The sequence below is a fragment of the Rana temporaria genome, chromosome 6 (genome assembly GCF_905171775.1).
Source record: "Rana temporaria chromosome 6, aRanTem1.1, whole genome shotgun sequence".
NCBI lineage: Eukaryota > Metazoa > Chordata > Amphibia > Anura > Ranidae > Rana > Rana temporaria.
Genome location: NC_053494.1, coordinates 131,448,593 through 131,473,861, shown reverse-complemented (window position 1 = coordinate 131,473,861; position 25,269 = coordinate 131,448,593). Strand labels below are relative to the sequence as shown.

At 40.2% G+C, this 25,269-nt stretch overlaps 1 protein-coding gene across 6 annotated transcripts in view; it reads right to left on the bottom strand.

Annotated features, from left to right (window-relative positions):
* The window catches only part of VPS8 (VPS8 subunit of CORVET complex), a 296,490-nt gene that overhangs the window by 31,003 nt on the left and 240,218 nt on the right, over positions 1 to 25,269 (bottom strand). For all 6 annotated transcript variants that reach the window (XM_040357376.1, XM_040357379.1, XM_040357377.1 and 3 more), the window contains one exon: positions 13,094 to 13,141. In XM_040357376.1, the coding sequence (XP_040213310.1) occupies positions 13,094 to 13,141 (48 nt within the window). The remainder of the gene's footprint in view (positions 1 to 13,093; positions 13,142 to 25,269) is intronic.

Below are 25,269 nucleotides of genomic sequence, written 5' to 3'. Positions count from 1 at the left end.
TGAACCAATTGACTCCTTGTTCTGTTACCTCTTCACACATTACAGCTCTTTTATGCAACTGCAAGCTGCTGAAACCAAGGTACTTGCATTGCTTGCGTTTAAAATACATTTGAAGGATAAGCTCACCTTTTTAACAAAAATAATAAATGCACATTTTTTTTTACTATTTTTTGTTTTGGAAGCCTGTAAAGCATTGCACCAGCATTCAGCAGATCGCTGATGCCACGCAGGTCTCTTGCAGACCTGTCAGTGCATGCGTGTGCTCCTACCTCGTACAAGCAAGCAGATACTCACTGACAGGAAGAATGAACTACCACGCTGTAAATGAGTGACGTGGCTTTAGCGGGCAGAGCCCTGCACGGCTACATTATTTTCAAAGAGTGACAGCGAGAGTCTGACGATGGCGTCCGCTGTCACTGGGGTTGGGGAGGGAGAATAGCTGCAGCTGCTGGAACCTGGTATATGTTCCACTCTAAATACAGGTGGAACATGTGACATGTCCCAAAAGGTGGATGATGTATCCTTTAGGCTGCTTTCACACTGGGGCAGGGGCGTTGGGAGGTAAATTTAAGCGGCACTTAATCAATGTTATATGGGCGCTTTTCGGCCCAGGAAAGGGTTAAAAGCGCCCAAAAAACGGTGCCCATTGGATTTTAATGACAGGGTCGGTTTAGGAGCGGTGTATAAACCGCCTCTGCACAACCCCCCCCCCCCCAAAGATGCTGCTTGCAGGACTTTTTTTCCCATCCTGCAAGCGCACCGCCCCAGTGTGAAAGCACTCTGGCTTTCATACTGGGGCTGCAGAGGAGGCAGTTTACAGGCACTTTTCAGATGCCATTTTTAGCGCAAAAATGCCTGAAAAATGCCTGTAAAATGCCTCAGTGTGAAAGTAACTTTAATGATGTATTAGGCATTACAGAGCTGTACTAATGTGATTTTTAAATATGAGGAAGGCTTAAATATTTTTCTTTTGCAAATAAATATTTTATACTTACCTGCTCTATGCAATGATATTGCACATAGCAGCCCTGAAACCAACTCTTCTGGGGTCTACACTGTAGGCTCCTCCTCCTCCTCTTTGTGCGCTATTATAGCAAGCCACTTGCTATGGGGCGCTAATGCAAACTCAATTCCCAGCCAGGTTGTGTGCCTCTATAAACACACACAGAGCAACTTGACCCCGTCCCCTGCTCTCAGCTCAATTTGATTGACAGCAGCAGGGCCCAATGACTTCTATGGCCTCAGCAAAGCCTGACATTGAGAAAGGACAGAGTCACTACAAACTGGCACAGCGCTGGATTGAGTGAGTACTCAAGGTGGAGAGAGGATGATACAAATACCGGGACATTTTGTACCTTAATGCAGGGAATGCATTAAGGTATAAAATGTCTTGGCTTTACAGACACTTTCAACTTTAATGCATGGAGCAGCGTTTTTAGTTGCGGCACCAGTTAAAAGTATGCAAAATCTCACGGCACTCTAGTCTAAAAAACATAAATGTTACTTATTAATGGGAAACCCAAGTCTGGGACAAGGCACACAACCACCTTGATGAAACTAACTTTACATTAGACGTGAATTGGATGTGACCTGGTACACTCACTTAGCACACATGGAGTACCTCCCTATTTTAATTTATAGAAAAGGAGAGGTATTTGGGACTTTGAGTGCGGTCACGCCATGTCAAATAGAGACAAGATCAATACATGAATGAAATTACAATACATGATTTATTATTGCAAACTAAAATTCATACCAGATTCTTAAAAAAAAAAAAACATTGTATCGAATAAATAGGTAGTCACATGACTTACATTAAGATATGCTGCTCAAAGCATGCAATGCAATTGATGAATAGATATTCATAGATCTTGTAAAGGAATCACAAATGATGGTATCATATACCCCTGTGCCTCACGAAGATCTAACCAGACACGTCCCCACTATGCTTTAGAGGTTGCACGCATTTAGTCTCTCTCTTGCATACTTGGTGGACGTGCTCTCGTATAAGAAGCTATTGGAATAGAATCTTTCAGATGTTAGCAGGGCCACAGGGGCTGCCATCCCCAAAGCGCCTCAGGTTGCATTGGTGAACATGGGACCAATTACGTTTATTAAAAACACGCAGAAACAAATACACTATATTTTGCTCGGAGCCAAGTTCACCATCGCTCGTTCATGGAAGCAGCCCTATGTCTCCTTGACAACAGCTAAACGAATGATATCATTGACATTCACAACAAAAGATAGTGAGCATTTTACAAGATACACTGAACAATTTGAGGCCGTCTGGGAACCATGGCCCACCTACATCCGACTCCCCTTATATTATAATAGTTTGGTCTAAAGCTGTTCTAACTCTCCTTTTTCTCACTGCTCCCCTTCTTTTGTTTACTTTCTTCACTTCTCCTTCTATAGCCGATTGAAACAAGGCCTACCCTCTTCTCCATAGTCTCGGTGGCAATTGATGGGTCACGGACTGATTCAAACTCCGAGCCTCATCTATGGGCCCTGTTCCCTTGAATATTAAGGAAACGGTAGATAAATAACAGAACATCGCTTCACCCAAAGGGGAGCTAGGTCACCATTGTTCTTCTTCATAGCATTCTGTTCTATTAGTTTGCATCTGAGCTGGAGGACTTGATTTCTGATTTGGGTATCTGATGTATTCTGTTTGTACTACTGTTCCAGTGTATTTCTTTATGTGAAAATGAATAAACAGATTGAAAGAGAAAATATAAAAAACTATATAAAAATATATACTGGTCATTTTAATAAAGTTATCTACCGCCATAATATAATGTACAATTACACAAAAATTCATAAAAACACAAGTTTCAATGCAGTGGCTTGCAGAGAGCTCATCAAGTAAATAAAAAAAGAAGAGTGGCAAATTAAGAATTTATAGATGTAAAACAAAATCAGCCGTGTCTGAAGTTGGGCTTTACATTACTGTGAAAAACAACTGCACTTGTAAAATATATACTATAAACTCAAATGTGCTTCTGTAAGTTATTATATTATCTCTTTTTTTTGCAGACCATTTTCATTGAAGGTCTGTTATTAGAACTGCACCATTAATGGCCAAGAATCATTATTGCGCTTTTTTCCCCGTTGGAATCTTGATAAAGTGTTTCCCGATCTTTGGTATGGGCAGTCTGCCAAGTTTTACAACATTCTTTAACCGCGTACACACGATCAGTCCATCCGATGAGAACGGACCGACGGACCGTTGTAATAGGTTAACCGATGAAGCTGACTGATGGTCCGTCGCGCCTATACACCATCAGTTAAAAAAACGATCGTGTCAGAACGCGGTGACGTAAAACACAACGATGTGCTGAAAAAAACAAAGTTCAATGCTTCCAAGCATGCATTGACTTGATTCTGAGCATGCATGTTTTTTTAACCGATGGTTGTGCGTACTAACGATCGGTTTTGACCTATCGGTTAGCAATCCATCGGTTACATTTTAAAGCAAGTTGCAATTTTTTTAACCTAAAGTTAAATAACCTATGGGGCCTACACACGATCGGTTTGGACCGATGAAAACGGTCCATCAGACCGTTGTCCTCTGGTTAACCTATCGTGTGTACGAGGCCTTTATCAGTGGAATGTTAAGTCTAAACATTGTATCAATTTGTCTTTTACATCAAAGGAATAGACTTCTGTATGTAAATTAGGAAAGTTTAAACACTATTAGCCAGATTCAGATACACTGGCTTAATTTTGAGGTGGCGTAGCGTATCCCATATACACTACGCCGCCGTAAGTCAGAGAGGCAAGTGCTGTATTCACAAAGCACTTGCCTCCTAAGTTACGGCGACGTCGCGTAAATGGGCCGGCGTAAGCGCGCCTAATTCAAATGAGGAACAGGGGGGCGTGTTTTATGTAAATGATTTGTGACCTGACGTGATTGACGTTTTTAACGAACGGTGCATGCGCTGTCCGTGGACATATCCCAGTGAGCATGCGTCGGATAGAATGACTAAGATACGTTGAACACTGCCTACGACGTGAACGTAACTTACGCACAGCCCTATTCGCGTACGACTTACGCAAATGACGTAAAAAGATAGGCCTATTCCGACGTCCATACCGTGCATGGGCTGCGCCACCTAGGGAGCAGCTTTATCCTTACGCCGGCGTATCTCTAACGTAAACGGCGTAACTAATTGCGAAGGGCGCACGTACGTTCGTGAATCGGGGTATCTTGCTCATTTGCATATTCGACGCTGCAAACAACGGAAGCGCCACCTAGCGGCCAGCGTAAATATACACCCTTAGATACGACGGTGTAGGAGACTTACGCCGCTCGTATCTTAGCCTAATTTAAGCGTATCTGGTTTCCAGAATACGCTTACATTTACGACGGCGTAGATTCAGAGTTACGACGGCGTATCTACTGATACGCCGCCGTAACTCTCTGTGAATCTAGCTATAAACCTTTTTCTGACAGTTGTTGTTTTCAAGTTAAAATCATTTTTTTTTTGTTAGAAAATTACTTCGAACCCTCAAACATTATATATATATATATATATATATATATATATATATATATATTTAGTAGGGACCCTAGAGAATAAAATGGTCATTGTTGCAATATTTTATATCACACTGTATTTAAACAGCGGTCTTTCAAATGCAAATTTAAAAAAAAAACTAACCAGTAAAGTTAGCCTAATTTCTTTTTTGTATAATGTGAGAAATTGTGAGAGAATCGTGATCTTTATTCTAAGCAAAAAAATTGTGATTTTCATTTTGGCCAGAATCGTGCAGCTCTACCTGGCATGGACCAACTCAGTCCCGTGACTTATGGTTTGAGGTTCATCATATATTCCCACCATTTTTCATTGTGGAAGTCTTGGTTATGCTTTCCATGTGCAGATACTGAATACCGTTACAGCACGTGGTGTCAAATTGTATTTCCAACTCTGCATCTATTGCTTAGACCCTAAAGACATCCTTAAAATCAGATTAATTCTGCATTTAACACCCTGTCACCTAGCAGAGACCCAAACAAATATAAATAAAAGTTGTTGTACAATGTAAGTGCTAAAGACGCTGCATATATTCAGTAGATCCAGTATGTAAATATGGTGCCAGGCTGACGAGCCAACAAACCGCCCTATATACACAAAGGCTGTGGTATTCGTGTGTACTCAGAGAACCTTTCTATTCACATATATGCTTTAAATATTTTCTCTTTAATAAAATATTTATGAACTGCAAATTTTGTTTGGAGAAATGAATAAAAAATGAGATGTGTATCAGTCTGGGAGCTTGGAACATCTGCCAGTTTCCTTCCTCTTTTCCCTTCAAGGGTTTCTGCAGTGAGGGCAATTTCGGATAAGACAAAGCAGTAAACAAGGGTGAATAAAGGCCATTTCAGCAGCTCTGTAATTATCCTGTCTCAGGTGAGATTCTCTACGCTTTCCTCAAGCAGAACAGAGCAGTGAGGCAGAATCATTTATTGTGCACAGGCTGGAACACACTTCCAGAGCTGACCCCCTACATATACAGTATTCTTGTGTGTGCGTGTCAAATGTGACTATCGCTCAATGTATCAAACTCTACACCTCTAATAATCTAAACCAGGACCATTTGCTTCAACCTGTTTACAAACGTATTAAGGTCTGGTTCACACCTATGAGTTTTTTTGGTTCCTATGGGACACGTTCACATGTATGCTTTTTTTTCCAGCCACTGTGTTTTTGTAAAGGGTCAGGAACTTTTTTTAAATGCAAAATGGTGCTTGGTTTGCTTTTTTTGGTTCAATATACTTCAATGGAGAAGCAACAAAAAAAGTGTTTTTGCTAGACTTTATCACGATTTAGCAGCGTTTTTCAATCTGCCCAACAACAAAAAAGCATAAAAAATGCAAACCACTGTAAAGTCGCATGTGCAAAAATACAAAACGCACTGCAGAAACTACCAAAAGCAAACTGCATAGGTGTGAACCGAGCCTTAGCCCTGGTTCACACCGGTGCATTTTGGCATGCGATGTGAAATCGAATGTAAAATCTGCGCCATTTTCCGGCAATGGCACAGTCCTAATCGGTACGACGCTGCATCTGCGGTGCTGCACCAATTTCAAAAAGTAGTTTCTGTACTACTTGTTGCGATTTCGGGCCGTGACTTACATTGACATCTGTGCAGAAACCTGAAATCGTCTGCAAAATCGAACTGACCAGCGGGAGTGAAACTGAACTCGCACGGCTTCACTCCCGCAGCCCAGTGTTAACCTGGGCTAAAGGATTGGAGCACCCTCTATTTCATTTGCATTAATATATAATTTAATTCCTCAGATAATATTTTAGGGTCCACTCATACCTGTCTTCTCTGGTGTGTTGCGTTTACATGTGACAGTGTGTTTTTCACTGACATAAGATGCGCATTGATCATGTAGTTTCATTGTTTTACGAAAGCTAAAGAGGGCAAAATTAGTCACAATTCTACATAGAAACCAATCGGCTTCTAACCTCAGCTTGTTCAATTAAGCTTTGGCAATAAAATCTGGAAGCGGATTGGTTTCTGTGCAGAATTGTGACTCGTTTTGCCCCCTCTAGCTTTAGTAAATAAACCCCATTGTGTCCTTTGCTCAGCCCATAGTAGAGTAATTCTTCTAATTTCTGTACCTTTGCATTCAAAAATGAGGCCAATGCATGATCTCTGTCTGTAGTCTAAGAACTAACATTTCCTGTGAAAAACTATATATCCCACAATCCCTCTCAGTTCAGTGTCGGGTGAAAGCTTAATGAGAATTAGAACTGACAGACACAAACAGGTAGAGCAAGGAAGGTAAGAGATGCGTTTCATCACATTAGCACTTCCACACTTCTGATGCAACACAGACAAATTTACAAGACATGGTTTGGACACCATGTAACCCAGAAAATGAAGTTGCCTGTCCTTAGGGACAAGCTAGGTGGATTAATACACAGATTTAGATAAGTAGATCATCCATGACGCTACAAACTGCAGCCACAACATATGAGCACACCATTAAGGCAAACAAATAACACATGGAGAATAACTAGGTAAATCAATGAAAACCTTTGAAAGTGTACAATGCCTTTAAGCAAGTTTATTTATTTGGAATGGGCTTCTAACACACTTATGGACAGGAGAACGAACCTGCATCTTTGTGGTACGCTGCAACTCAACTGATCACCTCCCCACCTACCTCCATCTAGAAAAGATTATGATAACGGTATGGTGTGCAACAACAGAAGTGCAGTGAAAGAGGGAAGTGAATTTAACAGTGAAGAGCACAGCATCTGGTTACCCACATTGCGCATCGGGCATCTGCTACGGCGTGGGGGATATGGGGATATGGGGGATATGGGGAGGAAATGAGCCCCTGATTGTTAGTGGTGATTAGCAGCATTGAACCATCCTGAAATGCAATGGATTTTTTTTAAGCAGATACGTCACGTCCCAGGTAGGTATTTATTTGTACCTTGTTCTAATTGTGAAAGTGTAGTTTTAGATTACAATGCATATGCGATCATGTTGATATTTTCCTGGGGGATTATGTACATATATTTACTCTGGTAAGGTCGCGCCCACAAATACAAACAGTGGTCAAATTACACATGTCAGGTATTACCGCGATTGGTGGAGCAAGAGCACTAATTCTAGCAAAAGACCTCCTCTGTAACTCTAAACAGGTAAAGATTTTTAAGGGTCGCCTATGGAGATTTTTAAGTACCACAGTTTGTCACCATTCTACAAGTGGGTGCAAATTTAAAGCGTAACATGTTAGGTATCCATTTACTCAGCGTAACATCATCTTTCACAACATAATAAAAAAAAATACTGTTTATTAATTTTTTCATTAAGTGAAGTGTATTTTTTCCAAAGAAATTGCCTTTGAAAGACCGCTGCGCAAATACTGTGTGACATAAGATATTGCAACAACCCCCATTTTATTCTACAGAGTCTCTGCTAATATATATATATATATATATATATATATATATATATATATATATATATATATATATATAAATAAATAAAATGTTTGGGGGTTCGGAGTAAGTTTCTAGCAAAAAATACTGATTTTAACTTGTAAACAAGAAGTGTCAGAAATAGGCTTATGCCGCGTACACACCATCACTTTATGTGATGAAAAAAAACAACGTTTTTAAAAACGTCACTTTAAATGATGGTGTGTGGGGGAAAACTTAGTTTTATGTCTTGTGAAAAACGACAAAAAAAAATTAAAGCATGCTTCAATTTTATGTGTCGTTTTTCAAAACATTGTTTTTTACTTCACAGAAATTGACCGTGTGTAGCAAAAACAGATGTTTAAAAAGACGTTTTTACACCCGCGCATGCCCAGAAGCTAGTTATGAAGCAAGCTTCAATGGAAAAACGTGGTGAACGTAACCTCGCTTTGCTAGAGCATTGTGAAAAAAACGATGGTGTGTAGGCAACATCGTTTTTGAAAACTGAAGTTTCAAAAACGTCGTTTTTTACTTCACAGAAAATGTCGTTTTTTTTCATCACATAAAGTGATGGTGTGTACGGGGCATTAGTCTTAAAGTGGTTAAAATGCTGGTCTATAGCATTAAATGATGTAAACCAAGATAATCCAGTTTTCTATGAAATAATCAGTGGTTTAAAAGGTTTATGTATAAAACTATAAGAAAAAGGCTTAGCCCAACTGAACTCAGCAGCATGTAATCATGTATTACTGTCAGTTACAAAGGCAGACTTATAAGCCTGGAAAATAAGTATGACTAAAAGGAAAATTTCTGATATTCCGTCATACCAGCAGAAATCACAGTAAAGTCATAGGATGACATGCTACAGTATAGTATACATAAAACAGGCTTTATTATCTTACCACTTTCTTATGTGTCTTTTCAGGAGGATGGGGACTCTGGTCGGCATTGTTCATATACACGGACCAACCATAAAACTTTATGACCTCTGACTAAAGTATAACGTTTTGGATAGAATGGAGGAGCATTAGACCACCTGTCAAATTGTCAGTTTTTATTGTTCTTTGTCCTGTTTATCATTATGATCGAAAGTGAAGGTAAAAAATTAAATAAAAAATGGATTGTCCCCATAACAGGAAGAGAGGGGAAATATTCCAATAGGGACACTAGTTCTAGTTCTAGTGACCCTGAGAACTAAGGGACAGGGAATAAAAGGAAATCTTCCCAATGGGACACAGATGACAAAAAAACTGACAGGGGTTAAAAGCCTCCCTTACTTTATACAAAATGAAAAAAAGTTTCCTTGGTGAATACCTATAAATATCTCATAGAATAGCATCTGAAATTTGGTGGGATATAAAAATGTATTAGATAAATAATACATAGCAATTAAACATGTTGTCTATAAAATTGATGTATTGAAAGCAGAAAAATGTGGCACCGCAGTTTGTGTGTATGGTCAGGGTACCATGCTGACCAGTGCCTACAGGCAAAAGTCCCTACATACAGTACTGAACCATAGAGCAAAGGAAGAAGGTGGCCTGGTTTTATGAATCACATTTTCTTTGACATCATGTGGATGGCTGGTTGCATGTGGCTGTCTGACCTGGGGAAGAGGGCACCAGGATGCAGTATGTGGAGAAGACAAGCCTGTGGAGGTAGTGTGATGCTTTGTGCAATGCTCTGCTTGTCCTGCCATTCATGGAATATTACTTTGACATGTACCACCAACCCAAACATTCTTCGTGACCAAGTACACCCCTTCATGAAAACGGTATTCTCTGAAGGCAGTGTCCTCTTTCAGCAGGATAATGTAAGCAGGATCTGTCAAGATCAGTGGCACAGCTATCAACTTGTCCTCACATGCCATGGTTCAAGGTGTAATCCTGAACTCTGAACTATCCTTTCAGCTCCCGCATTCAATCACTGTCAAATTCTTGCTGCCTCAACCTCCACAACATCTCCAAAATACGTCCCTTTCTAACCAATGAAAACACAAATCTCCTAGTTCACTCCTTGGTAATGTCTCGCCTTGACTACTGCATCTCCCACCTCACCGGATCATCTTCACATAGGCTCTACCACCTTCAGTCCATCATGAATGCTGCTGCCAGACTCCACCCTGCGAACCATTCGGTATCTGCTGCTCCTCCCTGTTAATCCCTCCACTAGCCTCTTCTCACCCAACAAATTAAATTCAAAATACGAACTACTACTTATAAAAGCCATCCACAACTTAGCCCCCAGCAACATCACTAAACTAGTTTCAAAATACCAACCAAATCGTTCTCTTCATTCCTCCCAAGACCTCCTCTGCTCTTTAGCTCACTTGTCATCTCCTCCCTTGCTCACCTCCGGGACTTCTCCTGAACCTCTCCCATTCTATGAAACTCTCTACCCCAATCTGTCCGACTATCTCCTACTCTGTCCACTTTTAGACGATCTTTGAAAACCCTTCTCTTCAGAGAAGCCTATTCTGCCTCCACCTAACTACTGTACATTTATTTTCTCCATAAGCTTATCCCCTGCAGTTGTTCCCTTTTGTACCATTTGACCTACCCTCCTAGATTGTAAGCTGTAATGAGTGGGCCCTCTGATTCCTTCTGTATTAAATTGTATTGTATCTGTACTGCGTGTCCTTACATTGTAAAGTGCTGCAGAAACTGTGGGCACTATATAAATCCTGTATCTTAATAATAATGCACCCTGCCACACTGCACTGTTTGAGATAAAAACGTGTTTGTGGTGCTGACTTGGCCGCTAAGTTCTCCAGAATTCAATCCAATCGAGCATCTGTGGGATGTGCTGGAAAAATAAGTACGATCCAAGAAGGCCCTATCTTGCAACTTAAAGTATCTGCTTATGACAGCACAGACAGTACAGAATACCTTTAGAGGTCTAGTGGCATCCATGCCTCAGAGTCGGGAGAGTTATTTTGCCGCAAAAAATAGCTATTTTGGTGGCAAAAGGGGGACCTACCCAATATTAGGAGGGTAGTCACAAAGTTATGGCTGATTGGTTTATATTCAACACTGTAAATAGCTATGGCTCAACAAACTATTATAAAAAATAAACTAAGTTATGATCAAAATGCTCATCAAAGTCTGATGTATAGAATACCAAAACCCAATTTAAATGATTTTGAATGTTCAGTACGGTTTAATCTGCATGGAAATGTTCTCGGGAATGTAATTTAATATTTACCATAGATGAATATTCAAAACACAACATAAATGAATTATAATCATGACTTTCACTTGTCATGTTGGGTCTTGCGGCGTTCTATATCTAGCCTAGGCTAGCCTGAATCTTGCAGAGTGTTAAGATATACATGCCTGGCAGGAAATTGTACTGGAGATGATACAATTTTTAGTTGTATGGGAGATGATAATAAAGTGCCTTCTTTAATAGTGCATGTGTATGATTGTCAGCCTTTGCACAGTTAGAAAGATTTATCAACTTTGCCACACAGCAAGACAGTGACACACTTTTTCCTCGGATATGCTATCTGTTCCCAGCTTCATTCATACATTATCCCACACTACTGCTGAAAAATAGCATTATGCCAATATACAATATCCGCAGACCACATAGGTGTGCTTTAAGCGGAAAGTCTTGCACAGGTACTATGATATAATTCTTTGCATTCGATCCTCAGCTTCTGCAGTCTAATGCCTCGTACATACGACCAGTTTTCCCGTCGGCAAAACTACCATGAAAGCGTTTGACTGGGAAAACTGTCCGTGTGTTTGCTCAATGGCAGGTTTCTGGACAGGAAAACTGCCGGGAATCCTGGCAGGAAAAATTAGAACATGTTCTCTTTTTTCTTGCTGCGATTCCCGGCGGTCTTTTTCCTGGCAGTTTCATTATGGGAAACACTGCGTTGGATCATACACAAGGCCTCTGGTGTGTACAGGGGGGAAAGTTACCGAGCAGGTTCTCGGTCCCCCCCCCCCCAGGATTCCCTGCTGACTTTTTACTGCTGGTAATCCCGGTCGTGTATACAGGGCTTTATTCCAGGACCGCAGAAGGCGCCAGTCACAAACATAAAAAAACATGGTCACACCTTTTGCTACAAATTTGGCTAGATCTGTAAAATTTGGCCCTGATTTTGAAGGTATGCTGCTTGATAAATTCAAACCATTTCCCAACACAAGAACAATCCATGTGCCCACCAGAAGGAACACACACATTTCATTGCACAGTATTTAAACTGCTGCGATCGTTACCCCAAAGCAAAATAAAGTGAGCTGGCTCAAAGGGCTGAATATGGAAAATCAATAGACCAACAACTGCATAAAGTGAAATCAATATACTCAATAACATAAAACTAGGATATATCCAGAATTGAAAAACCTAATGTACAGTACTTTGTGTCCTGATTTGTATCTGATGGACGTATTGGTGGCATCGGGGGTTTTATAAACATCTCATGTCTTTATAAAGTCTGCCACCCAGTAAAGTAAAATAATAACATATTTTTTTAATCCAATCTTTTTCGTCTTATTTCTAACCTGTCTCTACAGTGTGCTCACTGTCATAGCCTTACCATACACACAGAAAACATACTTTTTCCCCAATATAATATTGTACACACTGTTTTAACTTCTTATTGCCACTTCTGTGTATATGGGATGGGAAAAAAAGCTTTTGCGTTATGAAATGGGCATACTTTTGGTGGATTTATATATAACATACACATATCTCAGGTACTTCTAAGGCTATTTATGCTGAATGCTTACATCTCATGCAGATATGGGGGCGAGCTTGTAATGAAAACTGCTATTTATATCTAACGAAATAATACAAAGTGTGCACATTATACCCAGCACTACTCCAGGTATGCATCAAAGGGTCTTTTTCAAAGATCTACCAAATATAGCAGCAGCATAGTGTGCAATGCTTGACATGTTTGAAGTTTTCTACATTTGAATAAGACAAACTTTCTGGCACATATCAAGCATTGCATTCTTCTTACAAAGCCCCATCCCTCTTGCATTAACTCCACCCTCACCTTCCTTCCAATGGGTTGCAGCAGATGGAAACCATCATTTCACTATTATTTACAAGGGTAGTATGTTTATTTTTGAAGCATACCTTACACATACATACGCCAAATAGTATATAACATTAAAGCTCACCTTTCTTGCAGATTCCTCTTTGGATGGATGCGCTGAAGCAGATCTCACCTGCATTAACATAAATATTCATTGATTAGCAACTTAAGGGAAAATACACAGAATGAGTCAAACACTGCAATATAGCCATCACATATGTGCAGTGAAAATATTTCCAAAAATGTGCTCATCTGTTTTTTTTTCGTTTTTTTAAAGCACCTTGCATCAAACGATAACCCATCCAATGGATAAATTCTCTGAAAGCACTATGCATGATTTTCTTATGATACCATGCTCACATTTATCTAAAAAATGTGGCCAAGAATTTCAGCCAAGCCTTTTGGTTGTGCACTAAGCAGACACTTCTTGTGTTTGCCATATCTGGGTGGTCATCATAGTGATTATCCAGGGAGATTCTTTCCAGCGGATTAATTGCCAATTCAAGCCAACAAACATCCTCACGCTTATAAACGGGCTAGGCGTTCATCCTTGCATATCAGTTCATTTTGTTAGCATTAATTTGTATTGGTGCACTGTATATTTGTCATTACAGTAAAACCTTGGTTTACGAGCATAATTCGTTCCGGAAAGAGTGCTTGTAATCCAAAGCACTTGTATATCAAAGCAAATTTTTCCATAAGAAATAATGGAAACCCAAATGATTCATGTATTTACAAGTCTTTCAGTTTATATCCCATAAAAAAATATTATAGCAATGTGATAACTTGTTCAACCATAAAATGCCCATCCACAAATTGCAGCCTCCACAAGGGGATTAGAAGCAAAATCCATCAGGAGCTACAGAGTATAAAAGAGAAGAGAAGAGAGGCGCCTCTAAGGCCCCATACTCACGAGCAAACATGTCTGCTGAAACTGGCCCGCAGGCCAGTTTCAGCAGACATGTTTGCTCGTGTGTGGGCGCGAGCGGGCCGAATTCCAGCAAACATTTGCCCGCCGGGCCTTTTCCCAGCGGGCAAATATTCCTGGACTTGTTTTAAAACAGCCCGCTGGAATTCAGCCCGCTCGGACATGTACGGTCGTCAGTACAGACCTACCGTACATGTCCAGGCGCCCGCCGTCCCTCGCATGCGTCGAATGACTTCGACGCATGCGTGGAAGCATTTTAAAGGCGGGCCGCCCACGTCGCCGCGTCATTGTCGCGGCGACACCGCGTCATCGACGCGGCGACACCGCGGACACGCCCCGCGTATTGTTTACGCGCGGACTTCTGTACGATGGTGTGTACAACCATCGTACAGAAGCCCTCTGGCAGACATGTATGGTGAAAACGGTCCGACGGACCGCTTTCACCATACATGTTTGTCCGTGTGTACCCGGCCTAAGTGTAGCATTTAATGAAGGTTACATTTAATGAAGGTACAAAATTTAGCAACTCACATGGTTGGTGATTCAAAGAGGCACATCTAAGTATGAAGGGATCCGGGGTAAAGTGTTCCACATAGACCGTCGTCCTCACCGCCATCGTCAGTCTGCAATCGTGACCGGGAAGACTATCTGTAGTAGAGCGATCTGAAAGCGAGGCTTAAACCACTCGTGGAAGGCACGACATCAATGGTGGTGTGGAGGATGGTCTATGTGGATCGTTTTACCCCGGATGCCTGCATACTTAGATGTGCCTGTTTTAATCATCAACCATGCGAGTTTCTAAGTGTTGTACTTTCATTAAATGTAACTACACTTAGAGATGCCTCTCTTCTGTTTCATACACGGTTGTGACATGACTCTTATATCAAGACATCGCTTGTATATCAAGTCAAAATTTATAAAAAAAATGTTGCTCGTGTTGCAAAACGCTCTCAAACCAAGATTTTTTATCATACTCTTTTTTATTAGAAAAAAGAATAATCAGAGTACAAATTACAGCCAGGGTACCTTAGTACCACACAATAGTACATAGTCAAAACATGTCGAATTCATACTCTGAAAGTAAGCAACTTTTATATCTTATAACAAAGAAAAGTAAAGGGAAACATCACTATCTAGGATATTACCCGCTACTAGCTAATGCTAAGAAAAAAGGAAAGAAGAAAGAAAGAGAGAAGAGAAAGAACAAAAAAAGAAGAAAAAAAGGGGGGGGCAAAGACAACGTAGTGAACGGACCATCTAACGTCTTCTACCTACCAAGAAGAGTGAAAAGGAAATGATCAAAGCCACGACACCAATCTCATCCCGAATCGAGTTGTGAATATTGATCAGAATTCCTGAACGTCACCCAGGGTAACCATGTCTGATTGAATTTTTCCGATGATTCCCTGGCAATTGCTACAGTTTCCTCCATTTGGTGAATATTCTCTATGTGGCAAAACCATTCCGGGATGGAAGGAATATCCTTCGATTTCCAGTGTCTGGGAATCAAGACTTTTGCTGCGTTCAATAAACCAAGATTTTACTGTATTTGCTTATTACGTTGTACATACAGATACAGTTCAAAGACTTCAAATGCGACATCAGAAAGCAGCTCTCTCTTTTTGTCTTATTGTAGAAATCCTCCCTTTACCATATGCATCTTTAAAACAGCCCCACTGCACCCTCACCCAACTTGCATCTATACAGAGAGACTGGGCAAGGTTTGTCCATGATCTTCTACATTGTTCGCACCAGGGCTTTTTTTTTTCAGCCGACAAAGGTCCGCGACCGCAATAGCCACCTGCGATCGTTCACAGAAGAGACAAAACTGCGTCTGCTGTAAACAAGGCAGATAGCTGTTCTCTGAGGGAGGAAAATGGAGATCTTGCGTTTCTGCTAAGCAAAAAACACAGATCTCTGTTTTCCTCCAGTTACAGCAACCCCCCCCCCCCCCCCAGTTAGAGAGCACTGCCTAGGAGCAGTTAACCCTTTGATTGCCCCTGATGTTAACCCCTTCCCTGCCAGTGCCATGTATACAGTGGCAATGCATTTTCTTTAGCACTGATCACTGTATTGGTCCCCAAAAAGTGTCACTTAGTGTCAGATTTGTCTGCCGCAATGTCAAAGTCCTGCTAAAATTCGCTGATCGCCACCATTACTAGTAAAAAAAATCCATAAATCTATCCCATAGTTTTTAGACACTATCAATATATGGTTATTTTTCTTTTTTACCACAAACATGTAGCAGAAAACATATTGGCAAAAATGTATGACATTTTTTTTATGTTTTTTTACATTTTTTCATTGGATGTGTTTTATAGCAGAAAGTACATATTGTTTTAAAATGTTGGTCTTTTTTGTTTAGTGTAAAAAATAACTAAAAACCGCAGAGGTGATTAAATGCCACAAAAAGAAAGCTCTATATGTGGGGCAAAAAAAATACATAAATTTTATTTGGGTACAGTGTAGCACGACGGCATTGTAAGTTAAAGCAACGCAGTACCGTATCTTAAAAAAAATGGCCTAGTCGGGAAGGGGGTAAAACCTTACGGAGTTGAAGTGATTAAAGTGTTACTAAACCCACAACAGTAAAATCAGTCTGTATATGCAGTAAAGTATGCTTGTTCTACTCACTGTGGAACCTAAGGGGTTAATCCTCTGCATTGTGTAAAAGGGCTGTTCAAGCCTTTCTTCTCTTATGCTCCCCTTAATTTACTGCCGCTAATCCATCTGTGGATAGAACAGAGCATTGGAGGCACTCTGCACATGCTCGGTTGTGTGTGTAATGCTAGAGAGTTTTGTTTTTGGGGGGAGGGTGCATGTGATCAGCACAGGGCCAATCAGCCCTGTCCAGACAGGGCTGATTGGCGGGGGGAATGAAAACTCATCCTACAAGGTTTACTAGGATCTGATAGAAGTCACAAGGCTGTTATATACGCCTGATGAGAAAAGGTATTTCCCGGTTTACTAAAATAATTGCATTTCCATGTTCTGTGTACTGTGGGGGACCAGATAAATTAAATGCAGGTTCTATGTTTAGTAACACTTTAATATTAGCAAGGATCTCTAGAACTTTTGGGGTCATGCAGAGGAAAGGAGAGTGGTAGCATAAAAACCTCATACTTTATTGTAAATCCATAAAAATCGAGGACATGACATACACATGCAGCTCAAAAGAAGTTCAAGGGTCATGCAGCATCATTGGACCATCAGAGGAGAAGGAAAATTCCTCCTACAAGCTTTAACCAATGCTCAGTCAGACACTGACAGAAGTCACAGGACTTCTACATACTGCTCACGAGAAAAGGTATTTAACAGTATATATTTACTAAAAGAATTGCATTTCCATGTTCTGTGTGAGACTAGATATAGTAAATGCAGGGTCTTGGATTTAGTAGCATTTTAAAGACTGACCACTAACACAGAAAGAAGAAGACAATTTTTTGTCATCATGTGACTTGCCATAAAAATGCTGGATTTAAAGGTATGTATATGGGGTATTTTTCAAAAAATATAAGGGAGAGGTAGAACTGCTTTGTTTTTGTTTTTTTAACCACTTGCTCGACTGTCACGCAGATATAATGTGGCACAATGGCTCTCCTGATCAAATACCACCAAAAAAAAGTTCTATTTGTGGGAAGATAAGGATGCAAATTTTGTTTGGGTACAGCATTGAACAACCCAGCTCAATTGTCAGTTAAAGTGACGCAGTGCCAAATTGTAAAAAGTGCTCTGGTCAGGAAGGTGGTAAAATCTTCATAGGCTGAAACGGTTAAGCTGGAGATCTGCTTGAAGGAAAATCTCCCCAAAAGGGGCACATGGAAAATGCTAACATTTATTTACTCTCAATCAGTTATTTGTTAGGAAAAATGTACCTGTTGGGTGGAATGAAAAAAATGATGGTTTGGGTATTTGGTTACTGGGCATCTAAAGGCCCATTAATGCCAAATGCATTGGGCTGCACTTGGCAGAGTTTCCCACTACAATTCCATGGCATAGACAAGGCAATTTTCCCTATGTCCTATAAATTTAGTTCACAACATTGCTCCGGGTTTTTGTGTGCCAAACAAATTAGGACATGCTGAACTTTTACACAGTACAGCATGTGTAAAATGTGTTTTATACAGAATTTCTGTCAACTGACCTACTGAAAATGCACTCCCTGTGTGGCAAACCTCTTAATTGAGCAGTTCTTGAGCAGGAAATCCAAGTAATTTCGGTTAGATACAGAGTTTCCTGTAGAGCATAATCTGAAAATCTCTAATTATTTATTATAATCTGTATTATTTATTAATTACAGGTATTTATACAGCACAATTTTTTTGCAGTACATTCACATCAATTTCTGTCCTCAGGGGGCTAAGAACCTAAGGTCACTATACCACATGTATACTAAACTATGGGGCAAAATAAAAAGGTGGCATTTGATCCTGGGCATGCAAAAGTGGAGGCTAAATAGGGACCATTGGAATAATTGGTAGAGTGGGTAGAGCATGGCTGCAGAGGAGTATAGGGCAAGATAAATTTAGATGGGGAGAGAAAGGTAGGGTAGACCTGACCTTGAGCATGAGTGAAAACAAGTGTTAATTTTGCCAGCAAATTTCGATTTAGTTTTAGTCTTAGGACTAAAATAGCATTTTAGTTTTAGCCCCATTGTAGTCATCATATTCTAGTCGACTAAAATCTCCAGTACATTTTAGTCTAATAAAATCATTTTAGTCAACTAAAATCTAATGGGTTTAGTTAAATTGTAATACATTATTCAAGCATTGCTCGAAATTAACACTGGTGAGAACTGATTGCTGAGTGAGCGAGTGAGTGAATAACTTATATAGCGCTACAAATGCGAACTGAATCGCCTCAAGGTGCTTGGCATTCATTTTCCTTCTGTTTAACTCCCAGAACAGGTGAGTCTTGAGTTTTTTTCTGAAGGCCAGATGATCAATTTCCGTTCGGATATTAGTTGGTAATGCGTTCCAGAGTCGAGGTCCTTGGACTGCAAATCAACGTTCTCCTTTGGTCTTGTAGCAGGCTTTGGGGATTTGTAGTAATTTTTGGTTAGTTGATCGAAGAACTCGATTGGGGTTTTGGTATTTTATTTTCTCACTTAAATACAGGGGCGCGCTTCTGTGTACACATTTGTGTGTCAGGCATAGGACCTTGAATGTGACTCGGTCCTTTATGGGCAGCCAATGGAGGGATCTCAGGGACAGGGTGATCGGTTCCCAGGGTTTTTTCCCTGTTATCAGTCGTGCCGCCGTGTTCTGGACGACTTGGAGACGGGCCAGCTGGTATTTTGGGAGTCCGAGGTAGAGGGAATTCACATAATCTAACCCAGAGTTAATGATTGTCCCTACCACTACTGCTGTGTCTTCTTTCGGGATGAAGGGAACAACTCTTCGTAGGAGACGTAGAAGATGGTGGGATCCGCCGACTACTGATCCTATTTATGCATCCATTGTCATGTCCGAGTCAAAAATGACTCAGAGGCTTTTGACTTTGGTGCTTGGGGTGATGGTTTGTCCCAGAATGGGTGGTGGTGTCCAGGTAGTCCTGGCCAGTTTCCTTCGGTTTGCATGGAGTTGAAGGAGTTCTGTTTTTGCTCCATTGAGTTTGAGGTGACTCTCCGTCATCCAGTTGTCTGAGTGAGGCATTGATCTAATATACGTGGTATTGGTTCTTTTTGTCGCTGATACGAAAATAAAGTTGCGTGTCGTCCGCGTAGGAGTGATAGAGAAGGTCTTGATTACTGCTGAGGGGTGATGGGGAGAGAGGAATGGAAACTGAAGTTCCACTGGGAGAGGATACAAAATAGAAAGTGGTCATAGACAGGAGGTAGAAGAAAGAAGGAGAGAGGAAGTTACTTTTGGTCAGCAGGGAGGGTCATACTGTATATGAACGATTATTTCTTCCTCCTGCAGAAGGTCATGAGGTATTGCAGCTCTTTACACTACACCTGACAGTTCTGACAAAAGGTTGAGTCAAAGAGGTGTTGATTGGTGGACACATGCTTTAGAAATTGTCTTCCCTATGGTAGCCAAAGGACAGTGTTTAGAGACCACATTGGGGGGTGGTAATCTGGTAATGAATGTTGTATAGCAGGTGAGTGGGGGGTAATGAATGCCAGAGAATGTAGTGTTGCTAGTAGAAGTGGGGTTGTGGAGAAGCATGTGTAGAACATGTGTAGAGCGACTTTAGGAACTTAATATATACAGTCTGGAGGAAATAGGGCAAAGGGGAGACATGACCGAAACCTTTAAATACATCAAGGGGGTGAATAAGGTTCAGGAGGGCAGTTTTTTTCAATATGAAACCAAAATCAAGAACACATGACCTAAAACTAACTGGAGGAAAATTCAAAACTAATCTTAGAAAGTATTATTTTACTGAACCGGTAGTTGATGCTTGGAGTAAACTCCTAGCAGAGGTAGTAAGACCATCAACAGTAAATGGCTTAAAACATGCTTGGGACAAACATAGATCTATACTCAGACAAAGTTAACACAAAAAATATATAATAATAAAAAAAATAAAAAAATGGGCAGACTCGATGGACCACTAGGTCTTTTTCTGCCGTCACTTTTCAATGCTTCTATTAGGTAGATAAACATATATAATAAGAACATAAAGTCCCTAGAAAAAACAGTTTGTGTTGGACGCCTGTCAGTCCTCCAATGTAATAATCTGGAAGGGGTCAGATCTGACAAGATGTTTCCTTCTACATTAATTTCTAGTGTCTTGTGAGCAGCTTTAATTGGCTAGGTCAGTCTAAAATTATTTTCTACATATACTATGATAAAAGTAAAAAAAAATAATTTTGGAAAACTGCAGAAAATAAAATACTTTTTTTGTAATAAAAGAAAGTCTTTCATGTGAGAGAACTTCTAAAAGTCATTGCGACCAAGTTATAGTGCCCATTGATAGATAGAGATCTATCTAACTGCTTTTATCACTGTATAACAACATAACATAAAATCCCATTATTTTAGGTATAACATTAGATTCCATTTTCTTTAAGGCATATAGCAGTACAGAAGAGATTCCATTAAATTCACACATTTTCTAAATACTTTTTTCGGAAGCGGGAAACGATTCACAAAAACTGATTGACATGCCCTGAGTGAGGGAAATTGTGTTTTTTTCCACATTACTGCTGAATGTTGGTCCAGACAAAATGGCAAAACTTTTGTTGTTCAAGCTTCAGGAAAAGCTTGTGGGCTTGACCTAAAATTGGGCCCAAGGAAAAAGCTCTTGAGAATTGAAGTCTCGTGGATCTGCAGCAGAAGTGTATGTCCTTTCTTGCTGACCTTTTCTAATGATTTTACCATTAGTAAAAAAAAAGTACAGTACTAGTGTCATGGACCTTGCAGTGCTGGTCCCGAACCAATTAAGCTTGAATAGAAGTTTGTACTTTTTGGTGACTGGCTCTGAAAGAAAAAACATTTTGATATCTGTACGTGATCATGCATGAGGGTTTTTAGCTGCTTCTTCACTGACATAGCTCGCTGTCTACTAAAGCTTATTGCACTAACTCACAGGAGAGAGGGGAATTCAGCAGATTACAAACACACTTCTGTGCAGATTAAGCCCCCAGAGATGAGCTGCAGATACAGACACACTTCTGTGCCGATTAAGCCCTCAGAGATTAGCTGCAGTGCTTACCCTCTCTACATTGCAACCCAAGTTCAGCACAGAAGTGCACATGAGTATATGTGTGGTAAGCTTTACCCTGTTCAAATTGGAAAGGAAGCTAAAATACAGACATACATGAATGAATCCTTACGTATAATGGTTAGATTATGGCCATTCCTTTCTTCATTTTGGTTTAATGTGTATCTAACCCACACAAATTATATACATTTCAGCTTACTAGTTGCTAACATATTGTGTCTGCATTAGTTTTCACTTTATAGGCTAAGAACCCTTATCTCTATTGTGTAAACCTCTAATCCCATCAATCCACCATGTAATGGACATTAAAAAAAAACAAAAAACGACAGACAGGAAATGTGTTATTCACAGGATTACTAGATGCAAAAAAAATCCTGAAAGGGGAAAACTAATGATAGACACTGCAACTAAGGACTAGTAAACTGCAATATATACAATTTTAGTTAATTGGGGCTTATATATTGTAAAGGACACCAGGGATGGATGGCAGGTATGTGTCTCCTCTGCATGGGCTGTGGTCTCTTTAAGGGGGATGACAAGAAGCATTTTTGAGTATATAGGGATTCTTACCCATGCAGGGTGGGGTGATCCAGTAAAGGGGGAAAACTGCAGTTTTCTCAAGATTATTAGGTATTCGTATGGGTCCTGGAATTCAGGTGTCCGTTTATGAAGCAGTGAAGAGCGGTGATCCCAACCCTGTTTTCGGGGACTTTGGTTCTGAAAGGGTTGGGTCGCCCTTGAGAGGGGGCTAAAAAGGGCAAAAAGCAGCCTGCAGATGTCCATGAGGGCCGTGGACTGTTTATCGGCTGAGACACTGCGGGACCCCTGTGATCTTTTTCTGCACCCTGAAGCAGGTGGGAGCATTAAACCCTGTGGTGGGACAGGTTTTTGCTCACGGTGAGCCAAATCTTTGTGTTGAACCAGAAATTTAGGGATGTTTTATGCTGAAGAAAATGTTTATTTTTATTTATGTTTTTGCCTGTTTTGAAGAAATAAAATGGGTTTGCTTTTACAAAGATGGCTGGCTAGTGACCTGGACTACCAAATATCACAATATGCTGTAAGCAACTTTTTTAAAAGCAAAAATTATTAGCTCTAATGCACTTATCCTTAAAACACATCTAAAGCCAAGTCTTTTTCTTTTTAAAGGTAAAATATATTGTTTCTTTCCATGTTGTTGTCACATTAGGGAAAATTTATTTGATTTCCTGTTCCACCAACAAGCACAGTATATAGAGGGAAATCTCCTTTTAATCAGGTGTCACCTCAACAATTGTGGGCGGTACCTAAACACTGTATTTACATGCTCTGCCAGAGGTATTCCTAGGTGGTATCCCACAGCAATCCACTGGCAGTGTGACAGGTGGAAGTGGTGCTATAATACCCTTTGGTCAACAACAGAAGAGCTGTATACATCAAAGAAAGGGATTTTATGGCATGTTGCTTGGTTACAGATGTAGATCTGATCTGCAGCACCCTTTTTGTTCTACTTCAGAGCTGTGTAAAAAAAAAAAAATGGTGTTGGCATTCAGGAGTGAAATGGCTGTGAAATTATGCTTGTTTTACCTCCTGTGATATAGAGGTCCAGGTGAGGGCATTGCCAAGAGCATGTGATGTGGAAGGGCACCATGGAGGAAGAGTGTTTGCATATACACCAGAAGATTGGATTTGGTTCACTGGACTTTATCATGCCTCAGAAAAAATTGCGATATTAATGTGCACAATTTTTATATGAAATATTTGCATCAAATATTAATCACTATAATTCTGTTGGGGATTTAATATATATATATATATATATATATACACACACACACACACACACACACACACACACACACACACACACGTAGATATTTTTCTTCTTTGACGCATATTGATACGTGATTGATAGAAGGTTTTGAGAATAGTTAAGAGCACTGAACTTATTAATTGATTTTGTTTGCTTGCGTTAAGCACAATTTGGTGTAAGAAGATCTCAGTTAAGGCTACACGAGGAGAATAAAAAAATTAAAAACGTTTGAAGCGACCACGCGATAATCTATTCATTAGTACACAGCTTTCGAGAGCCGATCACGTCAGTGAAAATAATTGAAGGGACAAGCACGAAAATGTTTCTCATCCGATAACGGAATAAATAATTTTTGTGTAATTAGTATAGTATTTGTATGGAAAAAAATTGTGTGACCAAGACCATGCATGCTTGGAAACAAAAGAATACATTACAATTCAATACATTACATCATTGCAGAAAATTGGATTCCGTCTTCGGAGAATTTTCATAACTTTAGTAACCTATTGGTCTTTAATGAGGCTAGTATGCAAAAAAAAAAAAATATATATATATATATAATTTGTCCCATATTCTCATTGTGTGTGCTAGGCTTTAAAAAATTATCGGAGTTGAACATAGCAGTGGGGCAATTTGTGTGTGTTTTTTTTTGTTAATTGTATACAATGGAAGACTCCCTCCTCTATTCCTGCCCTAATGATAACTAAAAAATATGCATCTTTCCTAGCTTTTAGCCTTAGGCCCCATACACACCATAGAATCTATCCGCAGATAAATCCCATCAAATGGGTTTCTGCGGATAGATCCTATGGTGTGTACACTCCGTCGTATATTTATCCGCGGATAAATCTCCCCTGGGATGGATTTCCAGCAGATGGATATTTGCTGACATGCTCAACAAATCCATCTGCTGGAATCCATTCCAACGGATGGATCCGCTCGTCTGTACAGACTTACCGGATCCATCCGTCCAAAGGGATTCCCCGCACGCGTCGTAATGATTTGACGCATGCGTGGAATTCCTTATATGACAGTGTCGCGCCCGTCGCCGCGTCATAATAGCGGCGACGGCGCGACACGTCATCGGCAGAGGATTTCAGCGCGGATTTCAATGCGATGGTGTGTACACGCCATCGCATAGAAATCCTCTGAAATCCTCGAGAGGATTTATCCGCGGATACGGTCCGCTGGACCGTATCTGCGGATAAATCCTCTCGTGTGTATGGGGCCTCAGTGACCATCATTACCAGGGCAAATGTATAAATTAATCCCTTCACTGAGGGCCTTTCTATATTAAAAATAAATAAATAAAAATAGATATTGGGTACCTGCAGGAGGGGTTGCCCTGCTATGTTCAGTCACCTCAGGAGGTTTTTCCCAATTTTTCAGAACTTTCAGAGGTAAATGCTTAGGCTTATCCACAATAATACTACAGTAAATCTTCTTTTTGATGCATAGCGAATAGGTTTTCACTCTACCCTTACATGTCAACTGCGACCACTAGCCTAATACCCAAATACTGGAGCCTGCCTTAGCCTCCCCTTTGAGGTAGTTGCTGTTAAAGGGTAGAAAATATAGGGTGAATGAACAAATTCCCATTTAAAAAGAGGAACAAAGGAACATGCAGGGCTGTATTCTGAATAGACAAGCTCCCTGCTTATCTACCTCTATGCTCCCTCCTGACAAAAAAATTCAGTCCATGTTATCTCATGTGTTGGAGAACTTATCAGAAGTAAATCATGCTGATAACAGAGGAACGAAGCACCAGAGAGAAATGACACTTAGAGCTTTGGATACATGTGCTTAGTTAAAAAAAAAAACATAGTTGGTAGCTGCTTACATGTAGTCATGTTGAGAAAAGAATGGTGTT